At 52.1% G+C, this 22,021-nt stretch overlaps 1 protein-coding gene across 5 annotated transcripts in view; it reads left to right on the forward strand.

The window, feature by feature from the left end:
* Positions 1–1,929: 1,929 nt before the first annotated feature.
* Positions 1,930–22,021, forward strand: part of PSTPIP1 (proline-serine-threonine phosphatase interacting protein 1) — a 42,208-nt gene continuing 22,116 nt past the window's right edge. For 4 of the 5 annotated variants that reach the window (XM_005560165.4, XM_005560166.4, XM_065548236.1 and 1 more), the window contains exon 1: positions 1,930–2,400. In XM_005560165.4, the coding sequence (XP_005560222.2) occupies positions 2,365–2,400 (36 nt within the window). In that variant the 5' untranslated portion in view covers positions 1,930–2,364. The remainder of the gene's footprint in view (positions 2,401–22,021) is intronic. The other variant, XM_073996477.1, reaches the window with a different exon arrangement.

Here is a 22,021-nt window from a genome sequence, read left to right on the forward strand (position 1 = left end):
TAAGTACTCCAAAGCCGAATTGGCTGTCTGGTCGCCCAGCCCGGGGAGCTGCAATAGGTAAGGGTGGAAGGGAGGGGAGGAGGAAGATTCTCTAGCAGAGAACTGCAGAGTCTCTCCAGGGGTTCCTCCCATTACTTCCTTCCCCAGTTGCTCCAGCCCATCACCAGCATGGCCCTCCATCCGGAGCTGCCCTGGCTGGACAAGTGCAATTGGGAAACGAAGGCCTCATGTGTGGGAGCCTTGAGGTTGGCTTTGAGGGGTGGGAGGATTTGCCAAGGTAAGGAAGATCAAGGAAAGCTTGCCAGAAGGGAGGCTGGGAACAGAGCAGGTGGGAGTGGGAAAGGTGCCTCTGGGGAGAGGGAAGAGGCCTGGCCGGAGCGGAAGCCTCTGGGAGGTGATGGGAAGGACACCTAGAGAGGCAGGGCAGGGAGCCCAGCTGTGAAATTTTCTGCCAATAAGAGGGCAGGAGACTTCTGTTAACAGAGGGTCTCTACACTGCTCCAGCCCTAGAGGCATCATCCCATCTGATGGATGGAGAAACTGAGCTCAGGGAGGCTGAGCCAGTGCTATCAGAGGTGGTGGTGCCATTGGGAGGGGAGGTGCAGCCTGCCTCACTCTATGGCCTACAAAGTTCAAGGGGATTTTTACACTATTAGTTATCTTCAGCTGCAAGTAACAAAAAACCTGACTGGGGTGCCTTACAGATTAAAGGTTAGCTCAAGTCCAAGGTTTCTGGAGGTGAGGGCCTTCTGGGGGCAGTCCCATTGCTCTGCAATTCTCCCCAGAGTGTTTCCTCTTGGGTGGCTATTTCAGAGCCTGGGTGTGCACCTCTCTCTAAACCCTGGGCATGCATAATGGGCACTTGGGAGCTCAGCTATTTCATCTGCAGCAACTCTCATCTACTTACCACCCCGTCAGCTGTAAGGCAGACATCAGTGAGGGTGGTGATCTGTGGACAATCCCTGACTCATCCCATTTTGCCAGCCTGCCCTGGGCTCAGGACTTCCTGCTGCATCTTCTGCTGAGGGGGCAGGGCCTGGCTCCTCAGGGCTGGGGTAGGGGTTCTAGTCCAGGGCTCTTCCTCAGGTGGTACCACACAGTGCCCCCAGCACCTGCACACCAAACTGGAAATTCCAGAAATATTCTTGACACCGTCTCCTTTCCAAAGACTGGGTGTGGCAGATGAGGAAGCTGAGGCTCAGCGAGTTGGAGAGTCTATTAAGGTCCCTCAGCCCTTGAAGGGTAGGGTCAAAATGAAAAAAAACTGGGCCTCAGGCTAGGTTTCCAAACACCCTACTCTGTACCTTGATAATACTGTTTCTCTCTCCGTCTATTCCCATTCACTGAGCCGGAAGTCTCCATCTTCAGAGGGGGGTTTTCTGCCCCAAACAGTGTCTAATCAGGAGACTTGCGGCGGTGGCGGTGGTCGGGGGTGGGGGGCAGTGCCGGGGCCTCAGGCTGTTCTCCCTCATCTTGCTGCCTGCTCACCTCACCTCTGTGTGCTCACAGCCCCCCAGAGCACAGCTGTGTCTGCCCCCAGACTGTGGGACCCTTGAGGGCAGGACCTGGTTCGGGTCCCGGAGCAGCCGGGTTTTGATGCATGACAGATGCCCTAGGCCTGGGTAAGCCCCTCAAGAATGGTTTGCTTGTGCGGGGTAGAGAGTCTGGCATCTCTGGGCCCAGCCTGGAAGGGCGCTGGGCTGGCTGGCCAGTGACACACCTGGGGTTCCTGGGCCCCTCCTGGCCACACTGTCGGTGGGCCTCAAGCTCCCTTAGCATATGACCTCTGGAATAGTGAGCCCGCGCCTCTGGAGGGGCAAGCAGAGGCAAGAGCAGGATGGCAGGTGGCAGGCGGGGCTGCACAGGGGAGCACAGCAACTCCACTTCCTGTGGGCGAGGGCCCCGCGCCCGCCCGGGGGGAGGTTGCACAAACCTTCCTGCGCAGGCCTCGGGCTGCCTGCCTGCCTGGCCTGAACTCCAGCCTGCCTCTTCCACTGGCCACTGCCTCCCACACAGGGCTGGCATCCCTGTTCCCTGCTCTGGGTCCCAGACTGTGTCCTCCATCACCGCAGGGTCGGCGAGGGGCTGGGCTGGACACCAGGGCCCGCCCTCCCATCACTGAGCTCCACTCCTTCCTCATTTTGCTGCCGATTCTAGCCCCAAACAAAACAGGTTGAGCCTTTTCCTCCCCTCGGCAGCTCCTCTCTGGCTCATGGCTGCCTTCTGAGTGCTGCAGACGGCGCCGGGCGGGAAGGGGGGCCTGGGCCAGCCCTGCCAGGACTGGGACGGTGCTGCTGGCGCCTGGCCCTCCATCAGGCCAGCCTGTGGCAGGAGAGCAAGCTTTGCCGCGGCAGACGCCTGAGGATGATGCCCCAGCTGCAGTTCAAAGATGCATTTTGGGTGAGTGAGGATGGTTGGGGGCACTGAACAAGTGGAGCGGGCAGAGCTAGGCTGAAATCTCCATGCAGGTGATGGGATGCGGCTCTGAGAGGGGAGCTTTCTCATAAAATAGTGGTTGATTCTTGGTCTTAATAGTCATGGAGGTGACCCGGGCCCCCACCCTTCTGGATTGGAAGGCAAGTGGACTCCATGAATGAGGGTCCTCCTTTCTGCTGCCCCAGCTGTATTCTCCTCTGGGAGACCTCTCCCCACAGCAGGAGCTCCTCAGCAGAGGGTAACACATGGGTGGGGGCTTGAGGAGGATGTGTGGGGCAGCAAAGGAGGGGTCACAGATTTAGAGACCAGACAAACTTGGGTTCAGGTCTTGGCTCTGTTACTTATAGGCTGGGCAAGTCATTTCTGTCTCTGAACCTCAGTCTCTCCATCTATATAATGGGGATAAATAAAAATCAACACACCAACTAAAGCATTGGATCAGCAAGGGGATCCAGTGCACTAAAGACCCCAGCCCCTTGCCTCACTCCAAATGGTAATTCTCTTTCCCTCACCCAGCCCCTTGTCCCTTGCAGACCTTAGGGATCCTTCAAGGAGGCAGCCAGGCGGGCAATTGCTTGCTTACTTTCTTAAATTCAACACAGGCTTAAATCAAGTCATTTCCCCCATGAAATAAGGGCGCCCAGCCAGTGGTAGAGGTAAAGTGACTTGGCCCGGGCCACGTAGCCTGCAGCCCAGCTTGGACCCCCGGATCATCTCAGCATTTTTCCAGCTGTCCTTCAACTCCCCCTCTGCCCCTCAGCTCCAGCTGTGCCCAGGGCTCTGGGGAAAAGCTGAGACCTCTCTGGTTGGAGCTGGGGAATATGGCTGTCCTGGGGTGCTGCCTCCAACCCCGAAGAGGACTCTCTGGCCCTCGGCTCAGCCGGCTGAGCCCCAGCCAACTGCCCTGCCCTCCCTGGGCCCTTTCCTGGGGCTGCAGCCAGGAGGATGAGAGCCACGGAGCCAGGCCTTCCTTCCCTTCCGGCCAGCTCCACTTGGGGCCTGTGGCCAGCGTGTGAATGTTCTGCTTCCTCTGCACTGACTGCACAGTAGGCAAAGGACCCCACATGGGGAGGGCACCTTGTGCCTTTCTGGGCCTCAGTTTCCCCATCTCTACAAAGACAGGGTGGGCGCAGCCCAGAGAATCGAATGGAGGCAGAGCTGCCTCAGCCCATCCGGAGGACCAGGCACCAGGATGCTCAGGGCCCAGGCTGGCAGCTGGAGCCCTGGGTGGTGGGGGTTGTGAGTCACCACCTTGCTGCCCTGCCTTGGTGTGCAAAGTTGGGGGAAGGGGTAGGGCCTGGAAACCCAGTCCACTCTAGCCCAGGGCAGGCCAGGACCCCTTGACTATCTTATCACCGAGACCTCTGTCCAGGCCCAGAGCCTAGTGCAGAGCTGGGCAAGAAGCAGCCCCTATGGCAGGATCTGGGCACAGGTAGGGGTGGCGTATAAGGGATCAGGGTGTGGCAGCAGCAGCAGAAGCAAGCAGCCAGCGCCTGTGGAGCTTCCTGAGCGGCATCCTGCCCACACTCTGAGCTCGTCGCACCTCTGGGCTTCCTGGCCTCCAAGTGCCTGCTCTCCTCTGTGGCTGGCTCCCTGGGTCTGGGGTGGGCATATAGTTTCCCTAGGGAAGGCCAGAGCAGGAAGGGGAGAGAAGTAGCCAGTGGGAACCTTTCACACTGAGTCTGGGCCGACGCCCCGAAAGGTCACTGTACGCATCAAGGCATCACCTGCCCCAGGGCTCTGGATTCTAATACCTCTTCCTGATGCTCAGCCCATCCCAGTGCATAACAACTAACATTTGCTGAGCACAAAAGATGTGCCAGGCGCTGTTCCCAAGATGAATGCATATTCACTCATTCAATCCTTCAAACAGATGCTACTGTTCTCTGTCTTATTCAGATGAGGAAATTGAGGCACAGAGACATTAAGAGACTTGCGCAAGGTCACACTGCTGGGATTAAACCCTGGCAGGCTGGCTCCAGCACCTGTGTTGTCGCAGGATCCCTCTATCTTTCATATCACTGGATCTTTTGGCTTCGGGGTAAGAGGAAATCCTCTTATCTCCCAGAGGGGTAAGAAGATCAGACAAGGTGGCTAGGACAATATTTTGAAGCTTCATTTGTAGACAAATCTGTAAAACAGAAAAGGCACACTACTCTGACCGCAGGTGTTATGTTAGGAACAGCCCAGCCAGCTTGGCCCTTGTCTGGGCCTTCCCCCACCCCAGCCCAAGGCACTGTCAAACCCTTCAGCCTGCCAGCACACTGTTTAGAAATGACTGGTTTTTAGGCCGGGTGCAGTGGTTCACGCCTGTAATCTCAGCACTCTGGGAGGCCAAGACAGATGGATCACTTGAAGTCAGGAGTTTAGGACCAACATGGCCAACATGATGAAACCCTGACTCTACTAAAAATACAAAAATTAGCCAGGCGTGGTGGCATGCTCCTGTAATCCCAGCTACTTGGGAGGCTGAGGCAAGAGAATGGCTTGAACCCAGGAGGCGGAGTTTGCAGTGAGCCGAGATTGCGCCACTGCACTCTGGTCTGGGTGACAGAGTTGACAGAGTGGAGGGACCCTACTTTGGCTAAACTAGAAAGATCATGTTTGAGATCACAGCCCTTCAGTTATCACCCATATCACCTCACCCATACAGAACACGGGGCGGAGGAGGGGAGCTAGCCCTGCTGTGTCTGGCTTTAGCTCACAGTAAGGGAGGAAGCAAAAGTGGTTTCTCAGGAGCCAAAGATGATTTCCCTAAGAGCTTTCCTTAAAGCTCATATACTACACTCCTAGGAGACGTCCCCTAGCTTTTACTCAGGTCCTGTGAACTCTAATTTCACCCACAATTTTAACGAACTTGGCATGGGGTCTTTTAGCCTATAGATGTAGCAATTGGTGGCAGTCTGCACAGTACCTGATACACAGTTGGTGATGGATAAATGTTGGTGGACCTGGACTATGAGAGGACATTTCACAGGCAGGGCAGTTAGCAGCCTGATTGTAAGGAAGGAGACAGAAACAGTCTGAAAAGCAGCTGTAATGGTACAGAAGTAGTGGGGACACTCAGCGTGGGTGCAGACACAGTCCTGTCCCTCGGTCGACCTGTTTTTGTAATTGTATCAGTGTGACCACACAGTATTTATTTATAGCCTGATTTTAGCTGCAGCTGAGTGTTCAGATGCATGCTGCTGTAGGAGTGAGGCAGGGCAGACCAGCCACAGGGGAGGGAAGGGATAATGTGATTTCTGTGATACATGCAGATGATAAAGAGCATCATCCCTTGGCAGGAAGTTTGTAAATGAGCCTCAGAGTGGGACCTGTCAGTGAGACAAGGTTGAGTCTGCAAATCCCAGCTGTCCGAGCGGAGAGGGCGTTAGACCTCATGTTGTCTAGCCTAGCACTGAGTCTAAGGAGCTGGGAAACCCAGAGAAGGAAGGGTCCTCCCCCTGCCCCCAGTTTGTCACAGCTCTACTCCCAGTAGGCGGCTGAACTATTGCAAGAAATGTCTGTCTGTATCCTCTGCACAGGGCTGATGAGTGGGGTACCAGCTGAGGATGTGTTCATAGAATAAATGAATGGACAGTGAATGTCTCCATGGTCCATCTCCCTTCCTGAACCCATTTTTTACTTCATTTCCCTTTTTTTGGAGACAGAATCTTACTCTGTCACCCAGGCTGGAGTGCAGTGGCACAATCTCAGCTCACTGCAACCTCCACCTCCTGGGTTCAAGCGATTCTCCTGTCTCAGCCTCCCGAGTAGCTGAGATTACAGGCGTGTGCCGCCACATCCGGTTAATTTTTGTATTTTTAGTAGAGGTGGGGTTTCACCATGTTGGCCTGGCTGGTCTCGAACTCCTGACCTCAGATGATCCACCCACCTCGGCCTCCCAAAGTGCTGGGATTACAGGCGTAAGCCACAGTGCCCAGCGCTTCATTTCACTTTTGTTATATTCTGCAAATATTTGGTGAGTAGGGCTCTCTACTAGGTGGTCCACCCTGGACCCCTGAGCTTCTTCACCCTGCAACATCTAATCAGATGAATGAGACTGTCTTGACCTGAAGGAAGCCATGGTCCAGTGCCAGGGCTGGAGGAATAACTGGGTCAGGCAAGGAGTGCTCTGAGAGGAGCAGCATCTCAACTGTGCCATCCCCTCCCAGGCCCCCCATCCCTCACAATATGTATGTCCATCTAATGGCCTTTGCAAAGATGTCATTAGATATTGTTTTAAGAGGGAAAATCTAGTTCTGGATCAGATTCTATTGAGATCCACATCCTATCCCTTTTAGGGTAGTTAAAAGGAAAAGTAAGGACCTGGGGAGGCTGGGCCACATGCACTACAGTGACCGTCACCCACCCTTTGGGTGGGAACCACCAAGGGGGTATGGGGACAATAGGCGTGAACTTTCCCCTTGACATGTGGGCGTCTCTCCCCTTTGAGGTTGGGCTCTGGCTCCATCTGGAAAGCCCTGTGCCACACTGGGAGGAGCTGAGCCTCCCCAAGCCCATTTAACAGGTGACAGCATTGATGCTGGGTGGGGCAGTGACTCACCAGCTTCACACAGTGGGACTGGCCAGGCTGGTCCGCCCCTTCCCTATGTGGCACTCAGCCACTGGTGCCTTTTCCCTCCCCAGTTCTGAGACGCTGAGATGCCCATTTATGAGACTACAGAGAAGGGGACTGAGGGGCGCTACTTTGACCTGTCACAAAGCTGCCTGTCTCTACCCCCAGACTTGTCTACCATGGCCCAGGGGCATTAGGAGAGCCTGACATTTGCTGGGCACCTGTTCTATCCTGGGCATTTAAAGATATGTGTGTGTGTGTGTGTGTGTGTGTGTGTATATGTATAATTTAAAGTGTGTATGTGTGTGTGTATATATATATTTAAAGTGTGTATGTGTATATATATACTGTCTAAAGAAACAAAATCGACTAATATAAAATCCTAAAAGGAAAGTGGGGAAATGGAGAAAACTAGGAAAAGAAAAAGCACCTTTAGTCTAATCACACAACTGCTAAGATATTGCTGTGTTTGGGTGAGATTGCCTTACATAGGTGCAAGCATACTGTGTACACAATTTCGTATTTTCCCTCTCTTTTAAAAATTTTTTATTTTTGCAGAGGTGAGGTCTCCCTATGTTGCCTAGGCTGGTCTCAAACTCTTGGGCTCAAGCAATCCTCCTGCCTTGGTTTCCAGAGTGCTGGGATTACAGGCGTGAGCCACCATGCACGGCCCTCCCTCCTTTTTTTCTAGTATTCTAAATTTTATTTTAAATTGTAGTGAAATACACATAACATAACATGTACCAGCTTACCCATTTTTTTGGTGTATGGTTCAGTAGCGCTAGTGTTCACAGTTTGCCACCCTCTCCTTTTTTTTAGCGTAACTCACTCCATCAGGAACACTTGTGGGTGTGGACATGGGTTCCTCATTTTCGGCCACACCGATGTTCATGGCCACACAGTGCTCTAGCTTGTGAATTTGGTGACTATGCTGTGATTTTTTTGCCCAATCCCCCATGGTTGAACATTTAGGTTACTGACAATTATTTATTATTCTGGACAGTAACACCATGGGTAGATCTTTGACTCTAAAGGTTTTTCACTTGGGGATGATTTCTTTGGGCAGAGGAGGCTAATGGCTCTTTTCCAGGGGAGGACGCATTTCTGGGTGAAAGAGTGGGGGCAGTTCTTTAGCCATGGGCACTAGCAGCCACTTTGGGATCCCCCATAGTCCTCTGGTTGGGCAGGAGCTTTTTCACACAGAAAGGAGGGACCCCAGAATGGCCTGGAAGGATCAGGGCCTGTGGATAGGGCCCTGCTGGAAACTAGAGCCTGCTCTGACTTTGTGGAAGGCCTTGCAGCCCAGCAAACTGCTGTGGCTTTGAAGGCCCTGGACATCCTGCCTTTGCTGCCACCAAGTACCTTCTCAGTACCTGCCTGGCTGCATCTGTCAGAAGGAGTGAGGACGGAGGCTCTCCCTTTCCTGATTGGGAAAGCTCTTTAAGACCTGATGTTCCCTGTAAAAAGCAGAGAGTATCTAGCAGTGTGTCTGGTCGGCAACCCATTGTGAAAAGTGGGGAAATAAGCATTTATACTGGCACAGGCTTGTTGTATTGACAACAAAAATCTGTGGACGGATGCACAGGGAGCTCATTAAAGTGGTTGCCTGTTGGGAGAATGAGAGAAAAGAGACGGATGAGGGATGAGGCTGAGCGTCTGTGAATGTTTTCAGGATTGATGTTTTTATACTGTTTGATTTTTGAACCATATGAATGTATTAATTATTCAAAATTAAATCAAACAATTAAAAATGAAAAAGATGACATTTATTTCAAGTCCCATGAAGAATTTTTCCCTGAATCCCAGCTACTTACATCATCCCCTGAGAAGCAGCAATGCTGCCTGTTTGCTGAGTGCCTGTTCTGTGCCAGGCATGGTGCCATTCAGTCCACATGCTCCCAAACCCATCGTCAGTGTCTTCCTGACTCTGTGATGGGACCTAAGGCACGGCAGGATTAGGACCAGACCAGGGTCACCTGTGCAGGGTAGAGCAGGGACTCCCACCCAGGTCTGTCAAACTCTATTGCCCTCTGCCCCTGAATTCTAGAGAGTTTGTTCTTGCTTCTATTTTAATTTGTGTAGGATGAAAGGATGGCTCCCTACATATTAACATTGGTGTCTATGGATTTGGAAGTAGGATTCTCTCCATCCCCCATCTGATTTTCTGCAAGTCAATACAGAGTACCTGTGTCATTAAAAAGAAAATATTTAAAAAGAAAACTAAGTAATTCCTGCTTTCAAGACTGAATTGGTGTTTCTACGCCAAATTTGTGGTTTGCTAGCACGCCCTTTCCACACACTGTGCATACTTTGTGGTACATGGGCCTCTGGTGACCAAGAACTTGGTTCATCTGTGCCCGTTCCACAGGACGTGTCTGGCTGCTCAGGTGTTAGAAGATTGCAGAGGTTTGTGGTCTTGCTTGCTCTGCTTTTGCGATGCCTGCAGATGGTCACTGCCAGGATTTGCTAGCTGCAGGGTTCTGGGTCGATTTGGTGTTCTTAATTCAATTTTATTCTTGATAAAAAACAAGATCTGCTTCTTGATGACCTGCTTTGTGCTCCAGTCCCCAGGAACCCACGTGCTTTTCCTGGCTGCTCCTGGCATCTACACAGAGCTAGGGCAGCCCCCGGGATGGAGAAGGAGGGCCTTTCTTTGGGCTTTGGAGGGTGGGTGAGGATTTGAGATGTCAGGAGGACAAACGGCACTCAAGGTGGGAGGCACGGCATGGGCAAAGGTGTGGAAGGGGGTTTGGAAGACAGTTTTCTGGCCCAGAGCATTGTGCAAGGTGACTGGTAGGAAGGGAAGGCACGAGCTGGATTATGAAAGGTCTCTGCCCTAAGTGGTGGCAGGGATACTTTCTTCTGCCTTTCTACACCCTCTCTGGTGGTGGCTGTTTCCTCTCGTGCAAAAGAAAACAGAGGCTGCAGGCTGTGAGTGGGATGCCCTTCCTCCTCACCCAGAGCCTGGCTGACGCTGCAAACCACACAATGGAGGGAACTTTGGGTGGAAACCAAGACTGCCTCTGCTTCCAGCTAGAGAGAATGATGCCCTGGGCCCTGGGCCGCCCACACCGGGACTCCCATTTGGGTTGGCTCTGGAAGGTTCCTCCCTCACAGACTCAGTAATGACCCATCCTCCAGGCTTAGAAGGAAATGGCTTCTTGAGAGGCCGAGGCGAGTGGATCACCTGAGGTCAGGCGTTCGAGACCAGCCTGGCCAGCATGGTGAAACCCTGTCTCTACTAAAAATACAAAAAATTAGTGGGGCATGGTGGCTCGTGCCTGTAACCCCAGCTACTCAGGAGGCTGAGGCAGGAGAATCGCTTGAACCCAGGAGGTGGAGGTTGTAGTGAGCTGAGGTTTCACAATTGCACTCTAGCCTGAGCAACAAGAACGAAACTCCGTCTCAAAAAAAAGAAGAAGGAAGCGGGCTTCTTTGAAGCCTCACCCAGCCCTCACCCACACTTGCTGGATGGCCTTGGAGAATCATTTTCCCTTTCTGAACCTCAGTTTCCTCATCTGTAGGATGTCAGGGTCATCATCACTTAAGATAAGGGCTTTGAGGATGGGGTGGCTCAGGGCAGTACTAAGGGACCACCTCCTCCTGCGGCTCAGGGCAGCGCTAAGGGACCACCTCCTCCTGCAGCTCAGGGCAGTGCTAAGGGACCACCTCCTCCTGCTCACCATAGTGGGGTAGCAGACCAGGAACAGGTCCCAGGGGACCCAGATTTATAATTGGATATGCACCTATAGGGTGAGCCTTATACATAGATCTTGCTGTTTCCAGAATGCCTCCTCCACTGATGTTCAGCGTTGCATGTTATACTCCACCATTAGAGAATCATTCCTTTGGTTTCAAATAACAAGATGATCTATGTTATCTCACTGAATTCCAGCAATAGTCCTGTGAGGTCAGTATTCTTATTACTGTTTTACAGAGAGGAAACTGAGCCTCATGGAAGGGATGTGGGCCTGGGGGATGCCACAAGGATGGAATTTCGGACTGGGCTAGGCCTGGATGCCACCTTCCCAGGTCTGGGTCAGAGAGCCCTTTGCAGTTAATGGGAGGGTGTGGTGGTTTTCTGAGGCCTGGCACACTGAGCAATGGGTGATGGAGCAGGCAGGAGAGTGACAGCTCCTCCCACTTGTGTTGACAGGCCACCCACCATTGGGCAACAGGAAGTGCCAGCTGGAACCCTGGAGACCAGCAACCAGTGTGGGGATGCGGTGGTCAGATGGAACTCAGGGCTTCCCAGCTGTGGAAACAGGAACGGGAAACAGTCACACTGGGGAGGAAGTGAGGGGGTGATGGGCTGAGGCAAGAGCATGCCTGCATGGCTAGAGAGAGTGACCAAGGTTGAGAGTAGTTGGAGATAAGGTCAGAAATAGAACAGCGGCCAGGCGGGGTGACTCATGCCTGTAATCCCAGCACTTTGGGAGGCTGAGGCGGGAAGACCACTTGAACCCAGGAGTTCAAGACCAATCTGGGCAACATGGTGAAACCACTTCTCTAAAAAAAAAAAAAAAGAAAGAAAAAAAAGGTACAAAAATTAGCTGTACCTGGTGGTGCACACCTGTAGTCTCAGGTATTTGGGAAGCTGGAGTGGAACGGTCACTTGAGGCCAGGAGTTGGAAACTGTAGTGACTGCATGATCGCACCACTGCACTCCAGCCTGGGCAAAAGAGCAAGACTGTCTCAAAAAAGAAAAAAAAAAGAAAGAAAAGAAATGAAGCAGAGAGCCAGACTGTAGGACTGTCATTCTAAAAAATCCCAATGCCTAGGCCACACCCAGGTCAATTACATCCCGATTTCTGGGAGCAGGACCTGGACATCAGTATTTTTCAAAGTTCCCCAGTGCCTCCATGTAGAACTTTAGGTTGACAGGCGTCAACATAGATAATTGTGGTAATTAGTTACCATTGCTGGCCGAGCGTGGTGGCTCATGCCTATAATCCCAGCACTTTGGAAGGCCAAGGTGGGAGGATCACCTGAGGTCAGGAGTTCAAGACCAGCCTGGCCAACATGGTGAAACTGTCTCTACTAAAAATACAAAAAATGTAGCCAGGTGTGGTGGTGCGTGCCTGTAATCCCAGCTACTCGAGAGGCAGAGGCAGGAGAATTGCTTGAACCTGGGAGGCAGAGGTTGCAGTGAGCCAAGATTGTGCCACTGCACTCCAGCCTGGGGAATAAGAGCTCAATATCAAACAAAACAAAACAAAAATTACCGTTGCTAACAATGGGCATACATCTGGTTTGTACCATTTTCATGACCTCATTTGACTCACCTGAGTGAGCAGAGGTTAAAAGTTTTGGGAGTGGTGGTAATTATATGTAACATAAAATTGACCATTTTAACCATTTTTAAGTATTGATTCAGAGGCATTAAGAACATTCACTATTTCCTGAACTGCTTCATCATCCTGAACAGAAATTGTACCCATCAAACAATAACTCCCCACTCCTTCACCTCATACCTTGTTCTACCTCGATTCTACTTTCTAGCTCTATGGATTTGCCTATTCTAGTCATCTCCTATAAGTACAATCAGATAATATTTGTCCTTTTGTGTCTGGCTTATTTCAGTTAGCATAATGTCTTCAAGGCTCATCCATGTCATATCATGTGTCAGAATTTTCTTCCTCTTTATAACAAAATACTATTCCATTCTACACATATACTTTATTTTGTACATCCATTGATCCATTGATGGCCACTGGGCTGTTTCTTTGAGCTATTGTGAATAACACTGCCATGAACATCTGTGTACAAGTACCTGTTGAAACCCTGCTTTCAATTTTTTTATATATATACCTAGGAGTGGAATTGCTGGATCGTATGGTAATCCTTTATTTAACTTTTTGAATAACTGCCAAACAGTTTTACATTCCCATCGACAATGCAAAAGGGATCCAATTGCTTCATATCTTTGCCAACTCTTGTTAATTTATATTTTTTTTTAAATCATAGCCACCTTAGGAGGCATGAAGTGGTATCTCATCACAGTTTTGATTTACATTTCTCTAATAATTAATGATGTTGAGCATCTTTTCATGTGTTCATTGGGCATTTGTATACCTCCTTTGGAGAAAGTCTATTTAAGACTTTTGCCCACTTTTGAATTGGTTGTCTTTTTATTGTTGAGCTGTAGGAGTTCTTTATATATTCTGGATACTCATCCTTTATCAGAGATATGATTTGTAAATATTTTCTCCCACTCCGGAGTGTCTTTTCACTCTTTTGATATTGTCTTTTGATGCACAAAAGTTTTTCATTTTGATGAATGCAATGTGTCTACTCTTTGTTTTGTTGCCTATGATTTTAATATCATATCTGAGAAATAATTGCCGAGTTAAATATCATGAAGTTTTTCCCTATGTTTTCCTTTTAAAATTTTGTAACTTTAGGTCTTACATTTAGGTGTTCAATTCATCTTGAGTTCATTTTTGCATATGGTATAAAGTAAGGGTCCAGCTTCATTCTTTTGCATGTGGATATCCAGTTTTCCCAACGCCATTTGTTGAAGTCTGTCCTTTTCTCATTGAATGGTCTTGGCACCCCTGTCAAAAATCAATTGACCATATATGTTAGGGTTCATTTCTGAGCTCACTATTTCCATTCTATTGGTTATATGTCTGTCCTTGTGACAGTACCACACTACTTCAATTACTGTAGCTTTGTAGTAAGCTTTGAAATCAAGAAGTGTGAGTCCTCCAACCTTATTCTTCTTTTTCAAGATTGTTTTGGCTCTTCGGGGGCCTGAGTAGAGCTGCTTTTGTTGTTCCCATTTTATAGGTGAGGAGACTGAGGTCTGGACCCTCCTAAGTTTGCCCAACCTGGACTGGCCACGAGTCCATGACAGACTCCTCATCACATTCCCACCGTAGGCACACATAGGGAGACACTTGCTTTAGAGGGCCCCTGGGTTGTGGGCTCCTCCCTGCGATTGCTCTGCCTTCCAGCTCCCCCAAGAAAGTCCATCTATGACGTCTCGACTTCCTTAAGGCCCACCAGCTCTCACTCTTCTTCAAGGAGGGTCTGGAGGGAAGGCCTGGAGGCTGGGTCACCAAATTCCTCAGTGGATCAAGAGAAGACCCTGCAAGGAATTAATGTCTGTCCCAGCCTCAGCTTGCCTGGACCTGAGGAGCCTTTAAAAATCAGGACTTCTGGCCCTGTGCAGTGGCTAATGCCTGTAATTCCAGCACTCTGGAAGGCTGAGGCAGGTGGATTGCTTGAGCCCAGGAGTTCAAGACTAGCCTAGGCAACATGGCAAAACCCAATCTCTATGAATAATACAAAAATTAGCTGGGGCATGGTGGTGCACACCTGTGGTCCCAGCTACTTGGGAGGCTGAAATGGGAGGATCACTTGAGCCCAGGAGGTTGAGGTTGCAGTGAGCTGTAATCATGCCACTGCACTCCAGCCTGGGCAGTTGCCGCCCAGGCTAGAGTACAGGGGCGCGGTCTCAGCTCACTGCAAGCTCTGCCTCCTGGGTTCATGCCATTCTCCTGCCTCAGCCTCCCGAGTAGCTGGGACTACAGGTGCCCGCCACCATGCCTGGCTAATTTTTTGGATTTTTAGTAGAGACGGGGTTTCACTGCGTTAGCCAGGATGGTCTCGATCTCCTGACCTCGTGATCCACCCATCTCGTGCCTTGTGTGTCAGGCTGCAGAAATTTCATCCCAGGCCTCAGATAACTCCCAGTCCTCAAGGGAAGGAGCTTGTACTCAGGGTCCAGCCGTCTTTTTGTTTTGTTTTGTTTTGTTTTGTTTGTTTTTCGAGACAGAGTCCTGCTCTCTTGTCCAGGCTGGAGTGCAATGGCACCGTGTCGGCTCACTGCAACCTCCATCTCCTGGGCTCAAGCAATTCTCCTGCCTCAGCCTCCCGAGTAGGTAGGATTACGGGCACCTGCCACCACACCCAGCTAATTTTTGTATTTTTAGTAGAGATGGGGTTTCATCATGTTGGCCAGGCTGGTCTCGAACTCCTGACCTCAAGTAATCCACCCGCCTCGGTTTCCCAAAGTGCTGGGATTACAGGTGTGAGCCACTGCACCCGGCAGTCTTGATTTGAGTCCTACCTCTGTGTAGGCTGAGAGTAAAATGTTAAATAATGAATGGTCCCAGAGAGCACCAGACTCCTCACACAGCCCAGCTCCCCAGGCCTGGGGTAGGGGGAGCATCTGACTCTACTTAGAGCCATGTTTCTCCGCAACGTGGCTCTGTGCAACATGTCCACTGGCTGTGTTGGGCAGAGTAGAGCAATTTCCCAGGCTCCAACATAGAAGCCTTTACTTGGCAGGCGCCATCTTTGTCTCTCACTCTGACCTTAGAGCCCAGTGGCCCGCTTTGATCCTACTACACTCATGCGTGGCCCTGGGGAGCCCCTCAACTCTCTGAGCCTTGGTTCCTTGTCTGTAAACATTGTAGTAGTAAACCAACGTTAGAGGATTGCGAGTGGAGACGTGCAGGTTAACGGCCAAGCAAGGATAAGGAGCCCCGCATGCCGTCCCCTGCAGGTGCGGAGTCCAACTAGCCCCTAGGCACGGAAGGCCTCAGGCTCAGCTCCGAGGTCCTGAACCTGCTGAGGCTGGCAGAGGGGGCTAAAGGGCCTCCAGAGGCTGCAGGGGTCTCTCCCTGCCTTCAGGGAAGGGCATGGGCATAGGAGTGGGGCTCCCCTGAAGCTCTAGGGGCCCATCTCTGTCTCTTGAGCAAGTCCCAAGCCCAAGGGAGCCTGCCAGCCCTCACACCTACAGCAATTCACAGCCGCAAAGCAAGACACCCCATATCAGCCCTATAAGGGCTTAGGAGTCCACATATTCTCCCCAATTTACAAATGAAAAAATTGAGGCCATAGAGTGGGAGCCACTAGTCTAGAGAAGTGTCCCAGCTAGGATGAAACTCAGTTCTTGTAAACGCCCCTTCCCTGGGCTCCTCTCAGTTAACATGCATGAATCCTTTCGGCTGCCCTTCCAGGAGCCCAGTGAGCGTCAAGTGCCCTGCATGAGGCTCCTGCAGATGTTGTCCATTTAGTCCTCAGAGCCCCTGGAAGTGGATGATGCTCTCATCCCCATCTTACAGAGGAGGAATCTGGGCCCAGGAGGTTTGTGACTCATGCAGACTGTATGGAACGGGCCAGAACCATAACCCAGTGCCTGAGCCCTGTCACGCCCCACTGCCTGGACTCGCTGTGGGCCTGTGCTCCCCTGGGACATCCCTGGCAGGTGTAGGTGGTGTGGGAGGGCAATGCCTGGGGACGGGGGTGTGCAACAACAGTGCCTGGACCACTGGTACCCCTGGCTGGTCACTCACAGGCAGGAACCCATGTAGCAAGGAGCCCTGCTCTTCCTGTGAAGACAGCTGGACCCCTCCTGGCTGGTTATAGGGTCAGTGCCTCCTCCAGGGCTCAGGGTCTGGGGTGGCTCAGCTCCATCCTCCCCTGCATCAGTCACCCCCAAGGGCCCACGGCCTCCCTTCCTCACTTGCCCTCACTGTCGGCCTCTGCCTCCTGCCTCACCCACTGCTGGATCCTAGTGAGCCCCCGACTGCCAAATCAGCTTGGCAAGGGCTGTGCACAGCTGTGTGACCTGGACGAGTCACTGTTATCCTCAGTTCCTCACCTGCCTGAAAGATGGGACAGTAACAGCACAGTACTGACTTGACAGGGTTCCTTGAGGATTGGAGGGCATCATGCGTGAGAGCCCCACCAGGCACCCTACCCACTTAATCCCTTCCCCTGAATCTGGAACCTGGTCCTGGTTCCTATGACCTCCTGGGAAGGTCCTGCCCCTTGCTGTGCATGACTTGGCTCTCCTCAGTCTAGCCTCAGGCCACCTTTACAGACACCTGCTCCATCTCTCTGCACCTGTCTCTGTTACCTTGAAGCAGGCTTGCACAGGAACAGCACTAGCACTGGACTTCCAGGCAGCTGAGCCTGAGGGGCGTGTCTCCATCTACCTCTGGCCATCTTGTGTTTGCTCCTTGCCTCCTCTCTCACTTTTCTTCTCTTTTCTTTTTCTTTTGAGACAGGGTCTTACTCTGTCACCCAGGCTGGAGTGCAATGGCATAATCTCGGCTCGTTGCAGCCTCTGCCTCCCAAGTTCAGGCGATTCTCCTGCCTCAGCCTCCAAGTAGCTGGGATTACTGGCGTGTGCCACCACACCCAGTTAATTTTGTATTTTTAGTAGAGACAGGGTTTCACTATGTTGACCAGGCTGGTCTCAAACTCCTGGGCTCAAGTGATCTACCCCCCTCAGCCTCCCAAAGTGCTGGGATTTCAGGTATGAGCCATCATGTCCAGCCCTCTCTCACTTTTCTGCATGTTTTGGTTTCATGACACAGGAGAAAGAAGTGGGAATTGGGCTGGCCCCATGAGAGTGCAGGAGGGAAGGAGGCAGGGGAACTGAGGTAGTGGGGCACTTTCCTGCCTCGTCATTGAAAAGGCCTATTTAAAAGAACAAAGCTTTCAAGCCAGACAGACCTTGGTCAAAAGCCAGACGCCCATAACATTAGAGAGAGTCATCTCTCTTGTCGTCACCTTCCTCATCTTCATGACAGACAGCTGCCTCGTGATCAGTATTGCTGAGGGCAGGTGCCACACTCATGCGCAGTGTGTCCTTGTCCAGTGCCTGTATTGTCCCCTTAGTGGGACCCCTGGGAGTCCCTGGAAGCTCACAGGGCTCTGATGGGGCCCCTGTCAGCCATGGGCCTGTGGGCCTCCCAGCACAATGGAGCCCAGCCCAGGCATCTTCGGGGCCCGGCCAGCTGGGCTGCTCAGGTGAGGGTCTCTGTAAGGCCCAGTAGAGGCCATCAGACTGGGACTCGGAGGAGAACCGTGGAACTCTGGAAACTCATTTCTAATCTCAAGGTCCTGTCAGCCCAGGTGAACACAGAGTTACTCATCTGACAACATTAATGCACATTTGTTCTCTAAAAACTGTCTGTCTTTGCCTTCTTGGCCCTCTCTGTTCAACACTTACCCTGGGCCATCTCAGACAGCTGTAAGTCATCCTTGTCCCATATTTATTTGCTTATCCATGGATCCCAGCAGCACTTGGGTCAGGGAACCCCTAAACAGCAAGTCTCTAGTTTCACATCTGAGGCTTGAGTCCTCTCTGTGGAACCAGACCTGCTTACAGACTGTAGTGATGGGCGCTCTCCACCTGTCAAAGCACCCCGCCCTCTTTCCATACCTGCAGCCACTCGGGCTCCTGGGAAGCCTTTCCTTGCATTGACCAGGAGTTGGCCTCCCTGTCTCTGCCCCCATGAGTCCTGGCCTGGGCTGGGAAATGCCAGTCACTAGTGCTCCCTCTGCTCCTGATGCCCTCACAGAGATCTCCAGGTGAGACTGGAACCTCAGCAGTTCCCTCACAGCTTTGGCTTGGAACCCTCCTTCCCTCCCTATCACCTCCTCCCAAATACTCTGGGTAAGCAACTGCCTTGTTTACTGAGGGCTCTGGCCATCCATCCATCCATCCATCCACCCACCCACCCATTCACCCATCCACCCACCCATCCATCCACCCACCCACCCATTCACCCATCCACCCATCCATCCATCCACCCATCCACCCATCCATCCATCCACCCGTCCATCCATCCATCCACCCACTCATTTACCCATCCACTCATCCACCCATCCACTCATCCACCCACCCATCTACCCATCCACCCATCCACCCATTCACCCATCCACCCACCCATCTACCCATCCACCCATCCACCCATTCACCCATCCCTCCATTTGTCCACCCGTCCACCAGTCCACCCATCCACCCACCCACCTATCCACCCATCCATCCATCCATCCACCCACCTACCCATCTACCCATCCACCCATCCACCGACCCATCTACCCATCCATCCATCCATCCATCCATCCATCCATCCATCCATCCATCCATATTGTACCTGAGTGGTTCTTTGCCTGCCTCAATTTGCCAACCAGTAATGGTAGAGAGGAGTCCCATTGTGGGGTATTAACTGTAGAGCAGTGGAATGAGTCTGGTTGCTACTCATTGACTTAGCATGCCTCAGTTTCCATATCTATACAATGGGGATGATAATTCCTGCCTCAGAGGACTGTTGTAAGAAGTAGAGGAGACCAGTATGTCTGGCTTCCTTAAAGGTGCTGGGTAATGGGTCACTGAATCTGCAAGCAAATGATCTGGTCCCCTCCATGGGGCATCTCAGGAAGCAGCAGTCATAAGGCCTTGTCCTCTTGAGGGCCTCACCGAGGCGCTTCTCCAGCCTGTCACTCAGTGTGTCTGTGAGCAGTGTGGTGTGTAGGCACCAGGTGCCAGGATCCAGTGGGGAACCTGAAAGACCCCCTCTGCCTCCATGGAGCTCAGCCCTTCCTACCCCAGGTTCTCAGTCCACAGAAGACAAGCAACAGGAAATAGGTGCTAGCAAACCCACAGTGTCAGCCACACCGGCTGCAGAAGTCACTGCTGGTATGAGGGAGGAGAGCACCCCAGCACCATGCGGCTCCACAACTGCCATCCAAAACAGCTGGGCCTGACTCCCGAGGCGTCTGAGATGACAGGACAGGCAGGGAATCTACACTCCCTGTTCTGTTTCTTCACCCACCAATAAAAGATAATCTTTTTAAAAGGTTTTTTTAAAAAGGAAGGACCTATCAACCCAAGAGCGTGTCAGCCATTAGAAAGATTTTCAGCAAGAATAGGAAGCCTTTTACCAGATGGTTTTTGAACTTGGTAGGGTGCAAGCAGAAACATTTTTCTTTCCTCTACCTTCCAAATCCGCTGCTAGGTCTTGCCTCCCCACCTGTGGGCCCATGCTGGAGCTTTCCTAGTCATCTTCAGGTGTAACCCAATCCAGTCCAACCTAGTGTCACAATTTCACTCTGTCATTCAATGTAAAGCTCCCCAGTCCCCCGACTTTTATTGGAAGCCTCTGATGGGGAAAAGAGAACAGGGTCGGTTTCCTCCCTTGCCACGGGGTACCCACACTGCACTGCCAGCTGCCTCTGGGGTCTCCATGGGTGGGGTGGGGCACGGGGCCATGACTGTAAAGGGGAGAAACGTCTCATTGCCCTGGTATTCTTGTAACTGGTGACAGCGAATGCACACAGGTCAGCCCTTTCTCTCCCTGGCACCTGGGCAGGTTTTTTGGTGACCCTGCCCCGCTACAGTCCCTAACCACTCCGTTCCCTACAGCCTTCCACTTCCAGCCCCTCCCACTGCACCCAAGAGTCTGCTCCACTCAGCTGCTCCTTAGGGTCCCTCTCTCCCTGTCAGGCTGTTCTCATGGACAGAATTACCAGGCAGCTCTTCCTGGCTACCTTCCACAGCCCCCACTTGGTTCCCAGGGAAGATTTCGGTGCCAATTCTTGGACATAGCAGATGGGAACTGGGACCAAAACCCAGGCGTCCCCCTCCAAGGTTGGAGGCTTAGCTGTCCTCTGATAGATGGTGTATTCTGGAGTGCCAGGCAAGCGAGCGTTTGAAAAAGGCTTTGCTCTGCTTTAAATGGACCCTCTGGTGGAGGAAGGTGCCTAAGGCGAGAGGGGAGGTGAGGAGGTGACTCACTTCTTCCAGCCTGGCCCCTGCTGAGGGAAGGTGTTTCTGGTGGGGGAGGTGGCGGACAGGCGGGTAGGGCTCGGGGAGCTGCTGCTCGCTGAACTGCCACTGGGTGACAGGCCCTGAGTGTGGGGCCTTGCAGAGAGGCGAAGTAATGGGAAGTTAACAGCCAAGATCGTGGCTTGGGATATCTGGGTTATATCCTGGCTGCATCCTGCAGGTCCCTGGGCAGACTGGGTAACCTCTCTGGGTTACCCTTTCCTCATCCATAAAATGGCAGTCATCATCCCTAGCCCAGTATCCGCCTTGTGGTGAGCCCTGATCTTGAGTCCACTGTTCTCACCTATGCACACCATTTCACTTGCTTCTCAGGACACCTCTCTGTGGTGAGAACTATTAGGCCCATTTTCACAGGGAAGGAAACAGGCTGAGAAGGGCCAGGGTCACGGGAGGTGTGAACCCACATCTAGTCGGTCAGACCCTTCCCAGCCTCTCAGACAGGCCCTAGGACCCTCTCTGAACTGTGGTCCATACTAACAGGACTGTGCCCTAGAGGGGTGGGCTGTCAGGGCCTGAAAAGGGGTTAGCCTCCTGCCCCCACTTCCACAATGAGGAAACTAGGTCCTGAGAAGTAAAGTGGCTTGCTTCAGGCCCTGATGTCTGTGGTCTCGCCCCTGCAGCCACCAAGAGTGTTATGGGCATGAAAAGGGGGAAGTGGTGGTAGGTACAGAGGGTGCTTCTCCACTCAACCGGTGGGGGTGTGGAGGGCCCTGGTCAGCTCACAGGCCTGGGCCATGGCTCACACCAACACCCACCAGAGAATGAAGCCAGTGGGCTATCTCTGGACAGAACAGGCCACCCAGGCCTTGGCCGCACTGCCTCAAGGCAGAGGCAGGAATATGTTTCCTCCCAAGAGCCTCCTCCTGGAGTTCTGGGATGCAGCCTGGAGCCGATGGCCACACACCATGGATGGCGAGGGCTGGGTCCCACATCTGGCTCAAGTGAGCCTCCCAGAGGAAGGGACTGTGCCCGCTCCCCACCTGGCACCCCTAGTCCAGGACAGGTTGTCCTGGGTGCCACATGGCTGGGCCGTGACCACTGGCTGTTCACTGGTTCTCCAGGGCTGCACTCCTCTGACCCAGCCTGGGCACCAGGCTACCCTCTGTGAATCCACAGTAACCAAATTATAGCCCAAAATACAGCTTTGATTTGAGGTGGAGATAATTTGAGTAATCATTTTCAAGAGTTATTTTTTCGAATCATGTTTGGACGTTCCAAAATAGAAAATGGTTCCTGGGCTGTCTATTAAATGGCTGATGTAGGTATATGGTTTTGGGGACAGGTTGACCTGGGTTCAGATCCCAAACTCTGCCCTTTGCCCATTGTGTGGCTTTGGGCAGTCTCTTTCCCTGCTTGGGCCTCCTGTCCCCATCTTTGCCTCCCAGGATGTGTGTTATGGTCAGAAGATAACGCTATGATACCCTGTG

Source organism: Macaca fascicularis, chromosome 7 (assembly GCF_037993035.2).
Source record: "Macaca fascicularis isolate 582-1 chromosome 7, T2T-MFA8v1.1".
Taxonomy (NCBI): domain Eukaryota; kingdom Metazoa; phylum Chordata; class Mammalia; order Primates; family Cercopithecidae; genus Macaca; species Macaca fascicularis.